Genomic DNA, 24,083 nt, shown 5'->3' with positions numbered 1-24,083 from the left:
ATTGAGTGCTGTACTGTGTGGGCTGTGCTTTTGTTGAGCCTTGTTGTGTTCTGGGTGCATTGTTATTGCGGGTTTATTAAAGATAAGCTGCACAGCTTCAGTGTCCAATAGCCCAGCAGATGTCTAGGTACATGGAAGAAAGAGAAAAGACAGTTTGTTAAGACCTTGCATCATTGTGTTCATGTTGCATTGTGTGTGTAACCTTCACTACTTTCTTTCCTCCTTATTTCTTTTCCTCGAACTCCTGTATTAGTCTTCCTTTCATCCTCATTTAGTGTACTTGTTTCTCTTGAACCTTTGTTTATTTGTTTTCTCCTTCCTCCACCTATTCCTTGCTTCCTTCTTTCCTACTTCACTCTCTGGTACTCATGACTCTTTCTCCCTTCCTTCCTATACCATGACTTAAGTGCCTTTATATTCTCCATGTCCTCCTTTGTTTCCCTCATGTTGTGTCGTATTGTCCTATTCATTCCTTCACCTCCATTCCATACCTTTCATTCCTGTGTCTATGCACCATCATCTTTCACTAACAGCTACATGTGTCACATTGCTTGAGAAAAAAAGTATTTGCTGAAAGAAATTGACTCTCATGAATAAATAAAGGTATGTCCTTGTTCTTTTGTATATATACATTTTTTAAATATTTGAATTGCAAAAGATGTAATGAAAGTCACACAGTACATCAAGATCAAATGGACCTCAAGTTCAAGTAAGAAATTAAAAACATCCAAACGTGCACATTTTTCCATGGCAGCAGAGCAGAGCCTGGCCAAAAGCCAACCAGATGCCAAACCAAATACCAAGAGCCCATTTGCCAAACAGCCGGTGGCACTGGAGGAAATTACAGAGGACAGCCAACAAGAGTCTATAGATACGCACCCTGAGTCTCTGTAATCTGAGACAGACTGACGCTCACAGCCATCGCCTGGCCTTTTGATGTTTCATAACGGAGCTATAAATGATCATGATTCTGCAGACAGATTCTCGCCCTGGCCATCGATCAGGGTGTGTCCTATACTTGGTGCACATGTGCACCAGTGGTCCGGGGACCACCAGTGGTCCTTGAGGGTTGTTCCAGGTGGCCTCCAGTTAAATGGTGGAGTGCTGGTAACCAAATGGACCCTACTAGATCTTTAATTGACATCAATACAGGATGGAATTGTGGACAAAAACGTTATCCAATGATAACAAAATGTTCAACGTTTTGGGCCTGAGAGGCTAAATCTCATCAAATAGTGGTCAGTATTGCCCAATAAATAATGGACCTTGATATGAAAAGAGTTGAAAACCACTGTAATAGATGAAGGGTAAAGGAGCTCTCTGGATGAAAAACAGGCAGGACAGTGGATGCCCAAACTGAGAAGCGAGAAGCAGGCACACAACCAACAAGCCTACAACATCTGCCTAATGAATGAGTTACTACTGACATGACATGACTTGCTTATTATAGTGATGTGTATTACCTGCTATTGTAAGTCGCTTTGGATTAAAAGCATCTGCTAAATGCCTAGACTGTAAACTGTATGACACATCATGACACAAACATGTAGAATTCAGTACTCGAAGGAAGTGGTTACAGGCAGCAGCCAGTTAATTACCTGTTTTTTTTCTTCAAATATGTTGATATAAGTTATCAACATATGTACACACACACACACACACACACACACACACACACACACACACACACACACACACACACACACACACACACACACACACACACACACACACACACACACACTCTGCTCCCCCTCTCTCCCTCTCATTAACTCTTTCCCTCCTTTATGTACTCTCACCACCTCCCTCCCCTCTGTCTTTCTCCCTCCGTCCTAATTTTATTCTGCCGCCTCTGTCATGCATAGTTTGAAATCTCTCCATATTTCCCCCTGCCACCTCCCCTCCCTCTGTTTGCTCTCCTCTCCTCTGTTCTCCAGGTTTGGTCTCAATGGTCTGTCTCTCTGATAGCTTTTATTAGCTGTGTCTCCGCCTACTGGCGAAGATAATCACTGTGCGTGCGTGCGTGCGTGCGTGCGTGCGTGCGTGCGTGCATGTGACTTATTCATCCTCCATGGACCCCAATTAAGCAGTCACAGTATGTGGTTAAAACTAAAAGGCCAAGGCTTCCAGAGTAACCCCCTCATCAGGACCATGTGTTGTATCCTCTCTCCTCCTCTCAATCTATCACATACATATTGGACAAGGGCAGTTCTCTTGAACTCTGCCTTCAGGTATGGAAAGAGGGCATTTGGCATGTCTTTCACCATAGTAAAAACTGCATTCATGGTCTTGAGAGGGCACTTTTTACAGACAGGTAAAAGGGCAGGGGCTCAAGCCCCCTTTGATGTCTCTGTGTGCGACATATGGTCATCCAGAGCCACAAGAGACGAGCCACCATGTTGTATTAAAGAGGTGATAATGAAAGAGAGAGTGATTATCACCTCTGCTCCACTTGCTGATGATTCTGGACATATTACCTAATATCTGCCCTGAGATGTCTGGTTGTGTCTTCAAACTGTACAACAGAGCTAAATGTTTCTGCAACAGCTACTGTAGGCCTCTATTCAAACATGTTAAACAAAACATTATAGTCCAAAGTTGACCCTGCTGTGATGATATAAGCCTACTGTTTGTGTATGTGTGAGTGTGTATGTGTGTGTTATGAGTATTTGTATGTTGTTTATACATATATATACATTGAAATGTGTATGAGTAATGTATTGTGTACGTGAATGTGATACCCCAGGGGTGGGGCCCGACAAGCATTGTGCTTCTCCCTAACCCCTTTCGGACACTTGGACAATGGACAAAAAAGGGGTAAAAAAGAAAGGAATATGCTGATCTATTTGAATGCACTTTTATTGTTTAGGTACTATGTCATGTTCAAGCTTTCAGCACAAGGACAAATGTTGTAGCCTTTACTTCTTGGCTAAATCTAGTCCCCAGACTGCAGACTTTTGAACCTTCACAGAGGCAATAGGCTAACACCTGACACCTGACCTCACTGTTGCAGAGCTCAACCCTTATATAATTTCAGGAGCTGAACCAAAAAAAGCCCACATAGAGGTAGGTAATGTGAGTAAAGTAGGTGTGCCTGGGGCCAAAAGCAATAAGGGGCCCCAGAGAGCTCATTCAAGTCAGGCAAGATGACGCCATAGGACTTTCTGCACAGGGTCCCCCAACAGTCTGAAGAATCACCTCTGCTCACAGAGGAAAGGGTCCTGAGGCAGTGTCAGGCACAGAGGTCTATGCAGACTCAGATTCTGGCCCTGCAGGTAAACATTGAAATTCATGAATGTAACATTGCATGAGGTTTCCACATACTTGTTTTTATAATGTTTTGCCACTAGATGTCACCCAGACACAACTCGAACACGAATCAAAGTAGCCCTGAGCACACGGGTCATTTGGTTTATGTTAAATGCATTTGTTTGTAATACAATTACTAGAATATCTAACATCTGATGTCAGGACAAGATGGTTACCAGTGACAGTAGCCTATACTCTTGGTTATGGCTACGCTTCTGTTTTTCTTGGGTGTTTTTATTATTATTATTGTCAAATATTTGTGTGAATTAATTTTATTTTATGTGTCATTCTTTGGTTTTCAGGGAGATCAATTCATTTTGCAGGTTGTAAATTGTAAACTGGTTCTACGTTGACCATGTTGAAGTTCATAGAAATGGCCAGTAGATGTCACAATTTAGCTTTAGTAATCAACTGACACAGCCTACACTGCTGGAAAGCTGTCTGGCGTTGCCAGATAACCGGAGGTCGACTTGCAAGTTTACCCTTATGGGGTATTTTATGTGATACAGACACACGTTTAGTGTGCTCAAAATGATTCAAGATAATGGAATAGCTAGCTATATAACCTGTAAACCTGAATATAGATAGGTAAGCTGGTGGAGGGACACGTGTGTCCTCTGTCACTTGTGTTTAGTGCATGTCTTCTTTGTTTCCATAAATAATAATACTACTTATCATATCATGTGATATTATTGTAAATTGTCAAAAAATATATATATGTATACAATTTGAATGGATCGTGATTATAGTTTGCCAATAGCCATCTGTACCTCTTAAAAATCACCTTCATTCATTTTAGTGTTGAGCTATCATGGCGTTAAAATTAAATATAGGAACACGTCTTTCTTTGGTTGTATCCATAAGTGAAAGGGGATTTATAATTAATATATTTTCATACTGTGGGGGTGGCTCTAATTCAGCAACACCGATCATGTTCCATTTCATTAAGATGCTTTATTGCCATAATAAAAGACACAGTAGCTCAAGCCTCAAGGCGGGGCCACGGGGCTGCGCACTGGCTGAGCCGCTGACGGTCGCGTTCACGCGTTTTTACACGCGCACGCGCGCGCGCGCACAAACACACACACACACACACACACACACACACACACACACACACACACACACACACACACACACACACACACACACACACACACACACACTCACAGACGGACAGTGTTGCCATGTCTGCTACTAGGACTTTAAACACAATTCTTGTTGGCTAGGCTACTCAATTCATTGATTAGCTATTTTCAAATAGCCCGTAGCCTAGTCACTTCTTTTTGGTTTTCATTAATCTAATAAAGAAAGACAGATTCAGAGCTCTCAAATTAGGCTATATTCTTTTTTCCAGTTTTTTGCCGAAGGGTTCCCCCAGATTGTGTTTTCATAGACCTGGTTTGCTTATATCTCTCGCAAAAAACAAACAAACGTGGCAACACGGACACTGGGCAGCAGAATCACGTCAGCTGTCTCCGTAGCTCCCAAACTTCACACACAAGCACCGAGCAGACCACTATGTCTTGATAGTGTGCGCAAATTATTCCTTTTGCCTCTCTTTTTCCCTCCTCCTCCTCCTAAACAGCTTCAAGGAATACCGGTGTTTTTCTCAGGATGTTGTACAGTCTGGAAAAATGGGATTCGCCAGCAGCAGCAGTAGCAGCAGAGGGTGGAAACTAACATTGGCTTCTTGTAATTCAATCGGTGTTTTGCTTTCCATCGCCCGGCCGGAGGAGCAGCAGTGAACCGCCGTGCAGCCAGGCTGTGTGACCGTTCCTCCAGCCCGCTGCGGTGCCTCGGACCCGGGGAGAGGAGCTGAGCTGCTGCCTGTAGCCGCTCTATTCATGGACTACACAATACCATCTGAAATCTATTTGTAATCAAAGAGGAGAAACAGACGTGATAAAACATAATGGAGACTGTGATGGAAAGAGAATGCAGCGCGCTGGGAGGACTTTTCCAGACAGTAATAGGGGATATGAAGGTAATAATAATAATAACCTAAATATGAACTGTAATCTTCTGTTGTAGCCACCTTAATTAGCCTATCTATCTAGACCATGAACTGACATGAACCTCTTATTGTGTGTGCTGCAATAAAGCCATGCTGCATGTGTTCATCATGTAATAAGGCTGCCATTGGGGCTACCTGGGGCGACAACATGCCTTACAATATCATTTGTCTCCTGCGGTTCTGCTGCGCACAAGAAAAGCCCACAGCAGCAGCAGCAGCAGCAGCTAGTCATTATCCTTCATAGACTAGTATAAGTGTAGATGTCTATGCCTAATTAATTTCATAATGAGAGAGAGAGAGAGAGAGAGGCTCCGGGCAAGGGCCGGGGTCTCTAGGTTGTTTCGTGGGCCTAATTGTGCGTGTATACTGCGGAGAGGTGGGTGTGTTCTGTTCCATTGACAACTAAACGCAGTCTCTCTTCAGACGGCTTTATCTTTCCCCTGGCGGAGTGGCTGCTGGACCCAGAACGCCTGGAGCTGAGGGAGAGAGCTCTGCTCCATCACCCCATATAGCCTAGTAACAGAAAACAGGCTCCATGTAGACAATGATTTTAACCATAAATAGGCTTTTATCATAGGATTAGGCTATAAAGAATGTAGGCTATTTGTGATTTTTGTGGTTGTGTGATATTTTCTTCTCGATTCTCTTTGTTAAGGAATGTGTGTCTGTGTAACAAACGTGCTATTTTATGGTTTGTGTGTGTGTGTGTGTGTGTGTGTGTGTGTGTGTGTGTGTGTGTGTGTCTGTGTCTGTGTCTGTGTGTGTGTGTGTGTGTGTGTGTGTGTGTGTGTGTGTGTGTGTGTGTGTGCTAATCCCAGCCAGCCAACCTACTGACCTAGTAATAGTATGGGTGGGTGCGTGTGCGCGAGTGTGTGCGCTGCGCGCACTTTGACACCTAGGGATATAAACGAACCACCATGCATGCACACATACACACGCACGCTATTAGCCTACCCTTGTTTCTGAAAGAGCTGTGACGTCATAACAGGTGGTTTTCTGACAGGTGTTCTGGTTAGCCTTTTGAGTCTCTGTAGCCATCAGAGCCTTTTTTATGGCTGTGTGGATGATGATTTAATTAGAGTTGTTCCGATACTGATGCCAGATTCTGCCTAAAATGCTGGTATCAGTGAGTAGGCCAGTCTATGGCATTCTCATACATAGCACACGATATGTCATTTACATTATTTTGTATTTTGAATGCTTTAGTAAATAGATCAGTGGTTCTCAAACGTTGTCCCCCCACTGTGTTTGTATTGTTCCAATGCACCATTTACCTTTTACCTGTTACTTTCCACTGTGTTCTGTTTGTATCGTTCCAATGCACCATTTTTACCATTTACCACTTTGTTTGTTGTGTTCCAAAAGAGGCGACGATAAACAGGAAAGTTCCTGAACTATGAGGCCGGAATCACACATAGGCGTGAGACATCTTCTCCGTATCGTCTGAGAATGAGGGGGGGTGGAAGTCCAATGCATTTTCTATCTAAGTCACGTGGTTTCATGTCGTTGCCATGTCTCTTGCTCAACCGAAGGCTGTCTTTTGGCCAAGAGACATGGCAACGACAAAAAAAACACGTGACCTTCATTGACAATGAATTGGATAGCTGACGCAACTGTCTGTAGTGTGCCTGACACCTACAGGAATCTAGGTATATTATCTTTGCAAGTCAAAATGCAACAGAACACTTCTAATTTTAATACACATTTTAAGGACCAGGACAAAGACTTTTATGATTGATAAAAACAGAAAGTCATAATTGCTGTAAGATATATTTTTTTGTCTTTTTCCGCCTTTATTGATATAGTATGTAGTGGAGATATATAGGAACGGGGTGAGAGACGGGGAGTGACACGCAGCAGAACCCTCGACACGTCAGGCATCATGCGCCTGGACCGCTAGGCCAGCTGGCGCACAAAACCTTTTATTTTCAAGGACCCTCATAACTCTCTCAGAGTTACAGAGACCAGTAAGGGTCCTTTTGAACCCCCTCAAGGACCCTGAGAGTCCCTTGAGTCTGGACCCCACTTTGAGAACTACTGTCCTAGATTTATTCTTAAATTACATGTTGGTATATCGGATCGGTATAATCTGTATCGACCGATATGCAAGTTATGGGTATCGGAATAGATTTAATGAGGACATTTATATTATCAATATAGCCAGAGGAAAGATGATTATTTATTCCTACAGTCATGTTTAATTCATACAGATTGCTGAGAGGCTCTTCTGCCCTCAAGGAAATTGCCCACGCTTAAATGTTGGTCTTTCTTTATTTGAATGATAGGTATGGGCTTAAATATAGTCTTCTATAACACCTGTTTCGTTTGGAAAATGGCTGGTGGGCAATTAAACTGATAACACGATATCTTCAGTTTGGTTTACGTACAACATGAATCACAAGAATAGCATAGTCAACAAGTAATTTCCTCTCCTTTTATGTTGTACTTTTATAGCTACTTTTATTGTTGTACTTTTATTTATCTCTAAATCAATATTTATCTTGGATATCATTTCTGGGTTTTTCTTTCTTTTTTTTAAATATATATTTTTAATTTTAACAGTGGATATTGACAGGAAACAAGGAGAGAGAGATGGGGAGTGACACGCAGCAAAGGTCATCGTCTTGTCGAGATCGGGATTTGAACCCGTGACAGGCGTGACACGCTGTCAGGCTGCATTAGAGCCTAGATGTGGTTAGCCTAGCAACGCCAGACTAATATCACTGCATAGATAGGGCAATTTGTTTTTGCAATGGCAGATTTGTCTGGTTTCCAGGCTAATATTTGGTATGCATGCATATGCGCCTGGACCGCTAGTCTAGTGGGCGCCCTGTTTTTCTTTTCTTTTTTGGATTTAAGCGAGCTGAAGCTGCTCCCAACATTTCCTCTCCAATCTAACAGTGGGTAGAGCTATGGAATCAAATGTAATTGTGTTCATATTAGGTTAGGTGGCACGTCGACAGCTTGTACGTAACCAAAGTATCTTCTGTCAAAAGAATAGTTCAGTCGGCTTCTGAACCACATCTATCAAGAATGTGTCGTGCACACCATTCAAAGTAATATGGTGACAGAAAAGAACAGGGCGGCCGCGTCCATTGAGTTCAATGGAGAAGTGGTGCCCTCTTATATTTGGTTCCTCAAGCTAAAAGTACACAGACTCCCGACGAAGGCATGCCATGCCACCACTGACAAGACATACTGTACAGATACAGATACATACAGATACATTTCCTTCTTATCATGTCTTATCAACAAACGTGGCTTTTACACATAAAAGTGAACTCAAAGTCTCTAGAAAAATGAATAGAAAACTACAGTATAACAATTTGACTTTTCTTGTAGTTTAAGTGTGCTATGAGGTTATGTAGGAAACTACTCTACAGCAGTAACCAACGTGGTAGTAACAACGTGGAAACATTTCCATTTGCACAATTGCCTTTTGCTCAAGAGTTTTGATGCATTAAACTTAAAGCATCTTCTTGTTTAACAGGAATTATGGACATACAGGTGGCTTGGCAACCAAAACACAGGGGGCCAATTGTACACATGTGAATATGACTGTTGTAGTTTTAAACCAAGTAAAACATTTTTATTCATAAACCTGGATAGCAGACAGAGTCGAGACATAGGCTATTACTAAATTACAGGAGGGGAAAGTGGCTTAAAGTTCCTTAACTCATTGAGTGCCAATCCCGAACTAGTTCGGCTTTATTAGCGTATCGCAGAGTGCCGATCCCGAACTAGTTCGGCTTTAAAAAAAAAAAAAAAAAAAATTGAAAACATTTTTTTTGATTTTTTTTGTTTTTTTTTGGACCCCATCAAATCTGGTGAACATGATTTCAATCGCGATTTTGCATGTTCCACCCCATACAACCCCATCTAACATACAGGGCAGCCATTTTTGTTTACATAACATGTAAAACATAATGGCCATTATCTCAAGAATGCCTGAACGGATTTCCAATCGGATTTTTTTGTTTGAAAGCTGTGAACAAACTGCACAAATCCACTCCAATGCAATCCAGGATTGCATTGGATTTTTTAGAGCTCATTCTTCTCTGTTTTTTTCCCATGCATGAGGTGTGCAAGGTTTAATCGTGGCTAAATTGCAGAAAATAGATCTTCTAAAATGCTTGGTAGCCAATAGCTAACTTCAAGCTAACTTCATCCTCTTCCTGTACATGCACAAAGGAAAGTGTTCAGGCAAGTCATGGCTGCAGGGCTTCTGCATATACCAGCATATCTCTATGGGATTTTCTATGGCCACTGGGCGCCCTCTAGTGGTGAACGGGGTATGAATGCCGTGGTTTACGGCTAATCGCAGTGTAATGTTTTATTCATAGACGTGGCTCGCAGACAGTTTTCTCTGCTTAGCATAATGAGTCGGTGTGTGCATGGTGAAGGTGGAGGGCTGTAAATCCGTGAATGAGACAGACTCTTGGCTGCCGCTTCATGTCAACATTGTCCATATGTACTGTAGGTGGGGGCTGTCTGTCTGTATGTGTGGGAAGTTGATGTGAGGGTTATAATATACATGTGTGTACATGTGTGCCTATTCGCTACAGCCAGCCAGTATTTGTGTTCACATAACATGAATGAGCTTTGTTGCGACCGTAGGTCGCACTTACTACAGAAAGCTGCTCGAGGTGTCCGTGCGTCAGTCCGTCACACCTCACACGTCACAGTCAGTCCGTCACACCTCACACGTCACACTTTTGCCCTGCTCATATCTCGGCCACCGTTGGCCCGATCCATGCCAAAATTTCCACACAAACTCCTTGCCTGCCAAACTACAACCTCCAAGGACCCCCAGAGTTCCAGGGACCCCCAGGTCCCTGGGGGACCCCCAGGTGTAAAAAAAATACCAAATGTGCAAAAATTACCAAATGACCACCCCAACGGGGCTGCTCACGGGGAATTCCCGGGGACCACCCACTCCTGGTGCTCCAGAACGGATGCAAAAGTGGTGGCGCCCCCAGTGGAGGACCCCCTGCCACTGCAGCTCACATAAAATGCCGTAACTCGGGCTAGGAGCGTCCGGGAGAGCCGGGGCCGGTACCTAATCGTCCGCCAAGGCAACGCGGACACCCCACCCCTCATTTCTCACATGGCCCTCTTCTAGCGCCACCTACAGGCCGATTTTTAAAACACATTTTTGGCCACTGCTCCTACACTTTTGGCCCTCAAATCACGGAAATCACTACACAGTATGTCTACACTCATGTCATCAACATGGATCCGGAAGTTTTTGGAAAAACACATTTTTGCCATATTTGTGGAGATAAGTGACCTACGGTCGCTTATCTCCCGATTAGGGAGTCTTACTGGTACAGTATGTGTCTGCTCCATGGATTTGTGTATGTGCATTACTGTTGATCCGTTTAAGTGGAACTGATCAGCATGATGATTTCCTTGCAAGAAGGGAACCACACGAATTCCATGACGTACTCTACGCTGGTGTGAAATCTGACATTCACTTCTGACTTTGAAGAACACTTTATAGTTGTTCCACTGCGTCACATACTGTATATATTCTAGAGCAGAATATATGCAGCATCCATTATACCATATGATGAGTCTACTACAATTTTATAATTGTAGTAGACTCATCATTACTGAGTGTGTGATCAGCATTATGTTTTACTATGGTACATGACAAGCACTATTTGCCTCGGTTCTGGTAAAGTAACTGTACTGTCCTGTACCGAATGTGAATGTGGTTGAATGTGGTTCTGTAACACGAGTGCCACTCTGTACAGTACCAGTAAATCCCAACTACTGGTTTGTTTCAGTATTATTCCATACTCCCAGTTAACAGTGTTCTTTCTGAAAAGGCAATGTGGGTGTACGTATGTATCTAAGGGAATGCCACTGACTGACTGACTGTACTAGCACTGTATGGGCTGAACACTAATCAACGTTTAGCCTAACTGTGATCATGCCATTACTGTAATCATATCAGGGCCAAAATAATCCTCATCTGGTTTGAGCTTGTTGTCTGTGTGCAGCAGTGAGTGGGGAGATTACATGGACGCATCAGACGGAGCACGTAAACAACGTAGGCAGGGCCATGGTAATTGTAGCTTTAGTGCGTTAGTGGCCAAATGGGTCAGTGTCATATTATTAAGGTGTGTTGGTACACAGTAAACATGGTAAATGTCTGCAACATGCGATGGTTTTAGGACCGTAAAGGGATGATGACGGCGAACAATCTTACATTTGTTCAGTTCTGTATTTATACACTGTGTGGGTCGCTTTTTCTTTTTTTTCTTTTTTTTTTAAGATTTGTTTTTGGGCTTTTTATGCCTTTATTTGATAGGATAGTAGACTGACAGGAAATGGGGAGAGAGATGGGGAATGACATGTGGCAAAGGTCATCCGGATCGGGAATCGAACCGGCGACGCCAGCAGGCATCATATCCTAGTATGTGGTATGCGCCTTGACCACCAGGCCAGTGGGCGCCCCGTGTGGGTCCCTTTTAGTGTCATAAAAAAATCCATCTTTGCTAGTTTTGTCAAGCAGTGTTTTTAGACTGGTTGATGCGTCTGTGCAGGGTGAACCTATTGCAACCGGTAAAGCAACATTTTAGATTTTAGATACACAAGCTCATAGCACGCTTGTACATCTGTTATTTTTGAACTTCCAAATCACATACAGGTCAATAAGACAAAAGTATACAACAACATTGGTGTATGTTACCCCTTCCAAAACCCAAAGTTCCCGCTCCGAAAGAGCCACTGGTATCTTGTTGTACCATTAATACACATATTTACATTGAAAGTTCAAGGAAAGTGTACAGTATATTTTTGAACATTTTTGAAAGATCTTGAAAGTGTGAGAACAGGTTAATGCACTTTCCCCTCTCTGGTATTCCATTCTGTTCCGTTCCGTTTGGAGCTGAGAGAGTGATGCCCAGCGTCACTGCTTGGTTACCGTCGCTATGGTAACGCTGAAGTGGAGGGACAAAAAAAGGGAAGGGGAAGGGTGGTGAGAGGACAGACGTCACGCGTGCATGCATGAAAACGCACATGCACACACACGTACCTGCTGCAATCATGCTTTGCTTTCCCTGCTGTTTCTCACGTACCCCACACACTCTCTCTCTCTCACACACACACACACACACACACACACACTCACACTCACACTCACACTCACACTCACACTCACACTCACACTCTCTCTCTCTCTCTCTCTCTTTCTTCTTCCCTCTATACATTTGCCATGCACACTTTCCCTCATATTTATTCATTTGTACTTGTACAGTCTACACAGATCCCTCTCTTTCCCTCAGGCTCTCTCTCATTCTCTCTCTCTCTCTTGCACACATACACACACACACACACACACACACACACACACACACACACACACACACACACACACACACACACACACAGGCGTGAGGGCAGGGCTCTTGCATCTATCAATCACGCAGGACATAAATTGTAGCCGTGGCAACGGGAGGCAGCAGCAGCAGTACCATTCAGCCCACTGGTCCTTTACGATCCAATGCCTGCATCACTGAGTAGTACCTACCTTTGCTGTGCATCCTTTATCATCGCAGATGTGGCTGTCGCTCGTCTTTATCTCAGGTTGTTTGTGATGATGATACCATTTTATGTTCTTGGCTCAGCATTTGCCCCGCAGTTACATTTAGCCTCCTCTCTCCTTTAAAACACAATATGTTTAGGTTTCTTTACTTTAACCTACACTCTAGTGATAGTCTACTCTTTCCTGTGATCAGTGGTGTAAAGTAGATTTACTTAAGTACTTTAAGTAAATCTATACTAAATCTATTTACTTTTTGAGGTATTTTTGCTTTACTTGAGTATTTCCAATTTCCAATACTTTTACTTTGAAAACATTAATTACTAGTTACTTACTAGCAGATGTAAATTATAATATTATAAAACATACATAAACCACTTTAGCCCTATTTTATACCTTGGCTATTTGAAAATAGCCGATCTACAAGCTCACAACACGCCACATCGCGACGCCTTGTGAGCTTAATGTAGATCTGCTATTTTCAAACATTTTGTACTTTTAATTTTAACATTTTGATGCCAACACTTTCATACTTTTAAGTACAACTTAAATTCCTTTTACTTGTTTTTCTATATTGCAGTGTTGATACTTTTACTTAAGTACTCGGTTTTGTTAATTAAAGATGTTAAAGCCCAGGTTTGGCTTACCTTCTGGACTTCTACTAAGAATTATTGTGTATTTTGTATTGACTTAATAAGGCACATGCATACAGTATACTATGTTCTCTTGTGTTTGTTGAGAATCCGGATTCTGAAACTCCAGTTGTGGACTTGATCAAAGCTTGAATGATTGAACACACGCTTCCGAAAGAAGAACACACATTCATGCATTACATTACAGTACATGCATGCATAGGTATGCATGGTAGCCTTTTGTCTTTTCTGTCTGAGTCCAACACACTTATTGGGGTCAGTCCATTTTGACTTCAATAATCAAATTAACCCTCTTTTCCTTTTTATAAAAAAATAAATAAGGAAACAAGGAAACCTATCCTCTCTCCACCCTCTGGTGCAGAAAGGCATAGTGACATAAAGAAAGACAGATACACACTTTTTCTTGCCAGAGACCTCCAAATTGATATACATTTGTCCCTGGACCCCCATCTGCAATTTCTTTCTGCTAGGGATTTTAAAATAACAGATGTAGGGTTAGGGTTAGGGTTAGGGTCCATTTTGACAACTAACAACGTAGACAGCCTTTATTACAATTTCTTCTTCACACTCTCTGCTTCACAGCGGCTCAACTAACAACAAGACAACAGTGCAGCTGGTCCATATTCACCAATGACCTCAGCAGCCTTCTGCCTACTTTGCACTATTGGCCTAACAGCTCTTAACATTTTCAAAGAAGAGTTTAGCCCCTCCATTCATTCTCCCATTGTCCCGGCAACCTGGCCCACATTTCCTAACGACCTCGCCAGCATTTCAGCGCTCTTTAATTGGTTTTATTGCAAGGTGAACATGCAAGCCAGCTATTCTCCTTATAGTCCAGTCATTTTAGGGTTAGACCTGGAACAAATTGCAATAGTAGCAAACTCAACTGATTTTGTATCCTCAATATGTCCTTAGTGAGGGAAAAAAAGTCCCAAGGAATCCCACCGGGGCAAAGTTTTGAAAACGACCTACCTACCTTCAATTACTATACACTACAATATAACGAAAAAAATGACTGAAAAAAAATCTGCTTTAAGTGGGATATGAGGGGTCAAACTAGGTGTTTTTAATTATTCTGAATCCATTGCAAGCATTTGTTTTGCATGAAAAACATTCCTTGGGCTAAAAACGGACCCCAAAAGACTGAAAATTGATGAAAATTGATGAAAATTTACGTTTTGAGTGGCCATTTCTGGCCCAAGGAATGTTTTTCGTGCAAAACAAATGATTGCAATGGATTCAGAATAATTAAAAACCCCTAGTTTGACCCCTCACATCCCACTTAAAGCAGATTTTCTTTCAGTCATTTTTTCCTTTATATTGTAGTCTATAGTAAGTGAAGGTAGGTAGGTCGTTTTCAAAACTTTGCCCCGGTGGGATTCCTTGGGACTTTTTTTCCCTCACTAAGGACATATTGAGGATACAAAATCAGTTGAGTTTGCTACTATTGCAATTTGTTCCAGGTTTGGCCTAATTTTGGCCTAAAATGACTGGACTATTAATAGCTGTGTGAGTTTAGCCAACATAATTGGCTGTGGCCTCACTGGCCTGGTGGTGGGCTGTCAGAGTGACCGCTTCATGACAGAAAAGTCCCAGTTTCAGTCCCTACTGCATGCTGTGATAATCTCAAGTTGAAGTGTCCTTAAAGCTGCCTGTGCAATCCATAAGCTGCAATCCATATTGTTATTGTTTTTTTGTTGTTAAAAATTATATTGTGTACAGTCAACATCACACAATTTTCCCAACATGATTTAGCCTGGACAAAATGTACCGGTATTTACTGCACACTTCTGTGGATCCTTTTCGGCATTGCTCCCGAAACCAGGTGCACCCGTGCCATTGCTTTAATTAATGTATAACCTACTTAACAAGCAATCAATAGTACCGTAAGTTGGTAAAAGAAAAGAATCCTCAGTCTAGACAATGACTTTGTCTCTTCTCATTGTCTTCGTTGCAGTGGAAATAAAAATTGCATAACAATTAAGCAATTAACAACAATTAAAGTCTCATCCCAATTTCTCTAGTGTCTGAACATGACTGTAGCTGTTCAATGCAGCCTACTTTTTCCAGCACATTTTAACGTCTGTATAGTGTTGGAAAGGACCACCATAACTCATAGTTTACAAATGGAATGGGTCCATTTTGTTCCATTTGTACACTCTCAGAGTTAAAGACCTGTTAGGGTCCATTTGGAACCCCCTATACAGGAATTGTTAAAGGGAACCGTTAAGGTCATCCAACCGAACCAGAATCGTAAAATCCTAAAGGATCCCAGTCTCACTAAGTACAGTCCTCAATAACGTTGCTACACCTATCACATTTCCCACAAATGTAGATCACCATAAAAAAAAAACACAGCTCGGCAGACACAGCTACTACACCAATCACAGCTTCACCTCGCGGATCACGCTACTATATGGTTGCTTCGCTCACACACCGCACACAGCTACTCTAGCCATGCCATCACTCTGCGTCTAGTTTTGATTCTCCCTTATGTTGAACCCAGCTGGTAGTGGATTTAAAGTGTATTATGCCTTGGCTTGGGGGCGCTTGTTTAGCCTGTCCAGACCAGCAGAGCTTGTGTGGGTGGAGTTTATGGATTCTATGTTATTGACCTGTCTCTTTGCATGTCTGAGTCCTTGGTCCACTGCTGCGAGTCTGTCTCATGTTGAGTTTTGAGCCTGAGGTACTCTACGATGGCCTATATTGTGTGTGTGTGTGTGTGTGTGTGTGTGTGTGTGTGTGTGTGCGTGTGCGTGTGCGTGCGTGCGTGCGTGCCGTATGTGTATGTTTTTCTTGTTGTTTTTTGTCTGTATAGATTTAAAAAAATATGCAAAACAACAATTTTTTAATAGATTGAAATATTACCCAAACACTTTCTCACACAAACACCCTTTTTTCCTTCAATGAATCCTGGTGAAAATACTAGTCTGCTGTTTGAGTGGACTACCGGTTGAGTTAAGATTTGGATGACTTTATAGGTTTGATCTGCCTGGATCTGGATATGTCTTGACATTTTGTCTCCTTTATTTCCTCTTCAGGGCAGTTACCCAGTGTGGGATGATTTCATCAGCAAGGCTGGCAAGTTACAGTCACAGCTCAGGTAACACACACACACTCACTCACTCACTCACTCACACATTTAGTCTTTTCTTGGTTCAGGAATGTCCAAAGAATTGGCAGAGTGGGTGTATAACAAACATTCTTCTATTTTCGTAGTACAAATGAATAATAAAGAAGTGCCTTTTACAGTACTACCCGCTTTGATTTGCAGGCTCTACCTTTTTTAACTGAAGCCTCTTTAACCCAGCACCCACCAGACCAGTCGATGTGCGTATAGCTGAGTTTCCTTTGAAGTACTAACCTAGTGAACCTGCTGAGTGGCCTTGTGGTTAGAGTGTCCGCTCTGAGACTGGGAGGTTGAGGTTCAATCCCAGGCAGGGTCATACAGTACCAAAGACAAAAAATAAATGTGACCCACAGTGCCTCCCTGCTTGGCACGCGGCATCAAGGGTTGGATATGGGGGTAAGTCCTTTTTACATCAAGCTGCGTCACGCTACAGAAACAGGAGAGCCCAGTTCCTGCCCTATGGGCCACATGGCTCGGAAATGTGCGCCCCTGGTATGGATGCGCATGCCTGTGTGCATGTGCACAGGGGTGTCGCACCAAATTCTGGGCCCTGGGTACAAGGATTCACTGCGGGCCCCCCATGAATATTCTTCATAGGGGGACCTGGGAATGCATTATTTTGTGCTTTAACTACAAGCTCACAGGAGCTTGTAGATCTGCTATTTCTGAAAAATTATGAACATTTGTGCAAGTCTTTGAATATTTCAAATCCTTCTAAGGTCCTTTGGAAAAAACGATGTTTCTACGTCAGTGGTGCTCAAACATTTTCATGTGAAGGACCCCCAAAATGATATGCATTTGGCCACAGACTGCCATCTCAAAATATTTAGTTCCAGGGACCCCCCAGAAGCAAAGTCTGAGTTACAAATATTCACTTAAAAATACATATATTCAAAGATTTGCACACATTTTCATTACTTTTCAAGAATAGCAGATCTACAAGAGTGCTGCGCTGTGAGCTTGTATATATGCTATTTTTCAATAGCTAAAGTATAAAGTAATTAAGGCCCTTCCACCTTGGGCCCTAGTAAGTCCCACTTCCACCCCCCCCCTTGTGAAGCTCCTGCATGTGCAAGTCACACCTGACAGCAGTGGATAACCATGCATGACCCCATAACCATAACCTCTTCACTGTGACCCTAACCTTAAACCCTAAACCTTAAACCCTAAGGTTAAGGTTAATGGTCATGGTCCTCACCTATAAGCGTTAGCTCATCTTTCCATATCCTCCTCATGAGGTGATCCATTCCTTTAGAAGTGCACACGCACGCACGCACACACACACACACACACACACACACACACACACACACACACACACACACACACACACACACACACACACACACACACACACACACAATGTATCATAACCCTAGCTGGTGAAAATCCAATCAGTCTACCTCATTAAGTGTATAAATGTCAGACTCTCCTCTGGTCCTGTCACCAGCGCTCTGCTCCACTGCTTTGCTGTCACACAGGTTGTAGTGAAACTCACATGCACGCACACGCACACGCACACACACACACACACACGCACACACGCACACGCACACACACACACAGGCATAGAAGGTCACACACATGCTAGCATATTCAGTATATCGTCGTTGTCGGGTGGAAACCTTGTATGTCCAAAACCGTTCGTTTTGTATTTATCATTTTAAAAATGATTTAAAGTAGTGAAAATAGCTCTACAAGCACACAACGCTTTGCACCGCGAGGCGTTGTGTGCTTGTAGATCTGCCAAGGTTTTTGACTGACAGTGACGATATACAGTACAGTCACACATGCACATGCGTGCATGTTCATAAACACACATGGAACCCCTCCTACAGTATAAATGTACACTTGCACTCACTCCCTCTGTCAACCACCCACCTATATACAGTATGCAGCCCCTCACACTCACCTCTTGTATTCAGCCAGATACCCTGCATGCATGCACGCACACATACGCGTGGACACATGCACACACGTATGCATGCACTGCACACACACCTAGTATGCAGCCAGGTGGGACACCTGCTCACATGCACGCACACACACACACACACACACACACACACACACACACACACACACACACACACACACACACACACACACACACACACACACACACACACACACACGGTGGGCACTTCTCCATTAACCTTGCCAGACTGTGTGAGATTAATGATTGGTCCATAAAGTCGTTATCAGAGCGTTGGATCAACATGGAGCCCCATGAGGATCTGACGCAGGTCACACAGGGTTAAAAACACATCCCTTCATTCTTCCTCCTCCTTTTTAAGGAGAAAATAACAGTGGTGCCATATTGCAGTTCCAATAGTTTACTCATATGGAGGTGTACCCAGTTAATCAGCGTGGACTCGTCATCCAGGCTTGACCACTTAAAGCCCAGTATTTGCGTTGCCTCAACTGAGCTTGTGGATCTGCTATTTTCTAGGGAAAGCCCACTTTGAGAACCAATGCCATAAGCGACCATAAATAACAGATCTAGGTATCTGTCTGTCTAATCTATGTATGTTAATCTATCTATATAATCTACACGATCTGATTGATATCATAGATTGTCTGTGTTCGGTTTGACTCGCTATCGTCATTCAGTGTGGGATCTTTAAGGGTGGGGGCTCCAAGGTTTCATGCATAGAGTTATAAATATATATATAAATAGAGAGAGAGAGAGAGAGACAGAAGTAACCAGAAATCCCCACCAACCCATTCGCTTGTATGGAGTTGCTCAACCTGCGCATACTCCCTTTTTAAAGCTTCTTCTGGTTTGGGGAAGATGACTGGTGGGGCCTATCTGGGGCCTCTGGGCGTCATCTCAAAACTATGCCAAAACCTAACCTTATTCCTAAACTTAGCGGTCCGCGGAAGAAATTGGGGCGAGTATCCCGGTTACCAGCTGCAGTACGAGAATCCGCCACCATGACTAAAGTATCATGCATAGTAATACATAAGGCCCGCAGGTCTCGACATTAGAAACGGTGGGGGAGAGAGATTTCTTCTGTTTAGTCCGTTTGATGTCCGTTCTTTCTCTCTGTCCGTACTTCTCCGTATGATTACGTACACCACTCAACTGAACGTACTGGACTTGTCCGTAGCAAGAAGTACCCGCGGCCACACAAAATCAAACGCACAGAAGTATAAACGGGCCTTTGGGTTCTGGGGGCTTGGTTTCATGTCACCACCATACTTGTATTCATTGACATTTTGCTGCTTTCCTCCAATCGTTTGCATCATGTATCCCCATAATGTACTGTACTGTATATGCCCCTGTCCCTTTTGAACTATTCCCTTCTGCACAGTAATATCGATAGACTTGTGCACAAACTGACCCATGAGAGTAATACGCTTTCTTTATTGCACACAGTGGTCATTTCTTTCACTGCCCTCTACTTTGATTTTCTTATAATATAGGAATACACAAATTATTAATTACATAATAATTTTTCATTGTGCATCTGTCCCAGTTATTATTCTGGGCTCATATGTTTTATCGTTCATAATTTCTGTTCATTGATTAAAGTAAAACATGTCAAAAATGACTTGAAATAGATACTGTAATGACATTCAATTCAGTTTGATTTCCAATTCTATTGATTCTGCACAGTAAAATCCTCAGTGTTAATTCATCCATTTATAACTCAGAGATTGCGATAATGGAACCAATAAAGCGTAGGGGACTAGGGGTCCATGGGTACAGAGTTAAAGGAGAATTCCTCCCCAGAAGGGTTTCTTACCTTTTATTTATATCATTTTGTAATTAAAAAAAGGGTCCAGGTGTTGTTTACATCCATTACTGCATTGTTGTGATTTTCGGCCGGACAGCATAGACGATTTTCACTCCAAAACGGCATATCTGCGGTCATAGGCAAATCCGTTTATATAAACTTGATTAAAAAGCAAAATTCCACTTCAGACGGTCTCCACTGGTCTTACTGTGTGTTACTGGGCAACCATTGATGACGTCATGACGCCAGCCTCCTAGAGCCAGGCCTACGTGAGCGTGGTTGTGAAAGTTCTCCTTTCCAACACTAGGGGGCATAGTTTTTCAGTTTCGAGGCAGCTATAAACAGCGTACTGGGTTGTCTCTTCATTCTCACAACTTTTTCAGCCTAGCAGCAGTGTTCTTTTTTCTTCTCTCCATTCTCACAACGTACGCAGAGTTGCAGCAGTGTTTTTTGTTGTTGTGATTATCATCCACTGTTCTTTTACACAATTATCACTGCAATAGAATTTCTCTTCCTGATGTATTTACTATTTGTAAAGTTTGGGGAATTTGGGGGGTATTGGCATTTCTATGGTCTCACACTTTCACACTTCTACAGAAAGGTTGTGTTTTGATTGAAACAAATTACAATAATGGAGGGGGGGGGGGGGGGTGTTGGAGGAATCAAAGAAAGACATTTCCTGTTTATGGCCAAACCAGGGAGTTCATTGTATACTGCTTTGACATTCTATCTGACTGCTATCTGTTATTCAGAAATAGTCTTCCTCATAGAAGCAGATGTTACCATATTCTCAGAAGTTGAAGTAAAGGTTGTTGATAGTCATTACCTAGAGAGTACAAATGAATATTATTGTAGTAGCACATATAATGGATTGTAGCCTATATAATTTCCGGATGATTACAATAGATAGGTAAACATGTGAATTAGGGGGGAAAATGTCTAAATAATTCAAATAGATAAACTATGTAGGCTACAATAGTATTCCTCTTTGAAAGCTATCTAATCATTATACATTTATTATTGCTTTTATAATGGGTGAAGGCTCATTGCACATTGCAGGAATGCTCTCCAAGCTTTGTAGAACTAGACACCCGCATACTTAGACTGAATAGACATAAAACAATGAATAACAATGTCTAATGAATAGGCCATACAATACATCAGGAAGAGAAATTCTATTGCAGTGATAATTGTGTAAAAGAACAGTGGATGATAATCACAACAACAAAAAACACTGCTGCAACTCTGAGTACGTTGTGAGAATGGAGAGAAGAAAAAAGAACACTGCTGCTAGGCTGAAAAAGTTGTGAGAATGAAGAGACGACCCAGTACGCTGTTTATAGCTGCCTCGAAACTGAAAAACTACGCCCCCTAGTGTTGGAAAGGAGAACTTTCACAACCACGCTCACGTAGGCCTGGCTCTAGGAGGCTGGCGTCATGACGTCATCAATGGTTGCCCAATAACACACAGTAAGACCAGTGGAGCGTGATTATAGATCCAACTGGGAAAGATGGATAACCACGCCCCGGACTCATTTTTGAAGCTTGTGATTGGCTGAACCGGACGTAGGGAGCGCTCCGTTGTAGTCACTTGGACCGCGCGAGGTGCACGGTACCCAATTATCATGGCGTTTATCGTGCGCTTGCCCAGGCCTTACGGCCTGGGCATAAATATAACGATTGCATTCACCACGGCTTCGTAACTCGCGCGGCGCTCCGCCGGCCGCGCGGCCCTGGCCCGCTCTTCGCGGCCACTCGCGCCTGCGGCGCTCGGGGGCGAAGAGCAGGACCAAGGTCCGCTGGCCTTCGCGCCGCTTGCAGTGTCGTGGACAATAAATGTGAAAACGAGCGCTCTATGCCGTTTCCATCCATCTTTCCCAGTTGGATCCATAATCACGCACCAGTGGAGACCGTCTGAAGTGGAATTTTGCTTTTTAATCAAGTTTATATAAACGGATTTGCCTATGACCGCAGATATGCCGTTTTGGAGTGAAAATCGTCTATGCGGTCCGGCCGAAAATCACAACAATGCAGTAATGGATGTAAACAACACCTGGACCCTTTTTTTAATTACAAAATGATATAAATAAAAGGTAAGAAACCCTTCTGGGGAGGAATTCTCCTTTAAACTCACAGAGTTAAATGGACACTTAAGGATTTTACGGAATAGGTGCACATTGAAAGCACAGTTTGAAAAACCTTTTAATGACAATTTACTAATGGACTTGCCGTGCCTGGGTGTTAATCAGTGGAAGCGGGTTTTTTGGGGGGGTTAGTTGAGTGTGAATAATGATAATCCAGATTAGAAGACTACTCATTGAAATCCGGATTACAACGGCAGTGAGGGTTGCAATGCAACCTTGGAGCAGAAGGTACATTTTGGCACTGCCTCTGTATACCATAAGATGTTTATTACACCACAGGTACATACAGTACTGTGTATATATAGCAGACATGACAAAGTATGGAATGCATGCATAGCATTGTTGCTACCATCTGCTACTTGCTGCTTCTTTCTTTAATCTCGCTTCAGGGCGGCATGTTATTTATACACCTGCATATGGTGCAAATGCTCCTTAAAAAGGACAGGGCACACACCTGCATATGATGCTAATATAATGTTCTAAACATCATACTACGAATCTGCCGGTGCAAAAAAGAAAAAAAAGAAAGCCCTTGGCAGATTTGGTCTGGCCCCGCTTAGTTGTGTTTGGATTTCGCTGCCCCCGAAGTTGTGGGGCATCAGGGTACTGTATGCAATACATGGGGAGTGTTTATCACCAGAGATATTTTTTTTATCCGTCCCTTAGAAATGCAGACTAATATCTATGCAATGATGTTCTCCTGCTCTACCGTACGTCTGTCCTCTCTGTTCTCACGAAAACTAAAAATAATGGAGTGCACTCGTTTTTTTTAAAATTTGTTTTCTCCTACCTCTTCACACCTGTAAACCCGTGACGTGATAATGAAGATGCTTCTGAATCTATAATATCAGCATTGTCATGTCTTTATTTTAAAATAGAACGTACTACTGTACAACTTTGGTTGGCAGCGGCTGTAAAATCTTTAGGGAATAATCACTTTTACTATAAATACATTATGTGAAGGACCCAGGATTAGAGTCACCACAGTTTCCATCCCTCCTTGGGGTCTAATGGTGATGATGGTGGAGGTGATGAGGTCACTGAAAGACAGGAAATACAGATGTTCTTCATATGCAGTCAATATTTAATGGCAAGGCAGGCAAGGCTATTTTATTTATATAGCACATTTCAACAACAAGGCAATTCAATGTGCTTTACCCAAAACATCAAGCATCAAGGAAACACAATAATAAAATTATAAAATGACATTAGGATGCATAAAACAAAAACCAATAGATACAATTAATAGATACAGTTACAGTACAGAGGAGAAAAGAAAAGAGGAAGGTGTTGTTTTTGAGCTCTGTTGTGAAGCTAAAATACTTTGTCTGTTTAGCAAATCCTGTCATTTGTTCTGTTTCTCCAGGACGACGGTCGTGGCGGTGGCAGCCTTCCTGGACGCTTTCCAGAAGGTGGCTGACCTGGCTAATAACAGCAGAGGTACGATGGATGGGGGAGGAGAGACTGTGTGTGTGGGTGTGTGCGTGCGTGTGTGCGCTCACGCACGCTTGTGTCATCATGATAGTTATACAATG

The 24,083-nt window shown here is 42.6% G+C and overlaps 1 protein-coding gene across 1 annotated transcript in view; it reads left to right on the top strand.

Annotated features, from left to right (window-relative positions):
• Positions 1-5,224: 5,224 nt before the first annotated feature.
• LOC308293025 (protein MTSS 1-like) overlaps positions 5,225-24,083 on the top strand; it is a gene marked incomplete at both ends in the record, with an annotated part of 99,137 nt that continues 80,278 nt past the window's right edge. Inside the window, 3 exons of the mRNA XM_080735455.1 lie at positions 5,225-5,296; positions 16,573-16,634; positions 23,915-23,988. Coding sequence (XP_080591581.1) covers positions 5,225-5,296; positions 16,573-16,634; positions 23,915-23,988 — 208 coding nt within the window. The remainder of the gene's footprint in view (positions 5,297-16,572; positions 16,635-23,914; positions 23,989-24,083) is intronic.

The sequence above is a fragment of the Nannobrachium achirus genome, assembly GCF_963921795.1.
Source record: "Nannobrachium achirus genome assembly, chromosome: 10".
Taxonomy (NCBI): domain Eukaryota; kingdom Metazoa; phylum Chordata; class Actinopteri; order Myctophiformes; family Myctophidae; genus Nannobrachium; species Nannobrachium achirus.
Note: the sequence above shows the minus strand (reverse complement) of the source record. Positions and strands in the feature narration are given on the sequence as shown.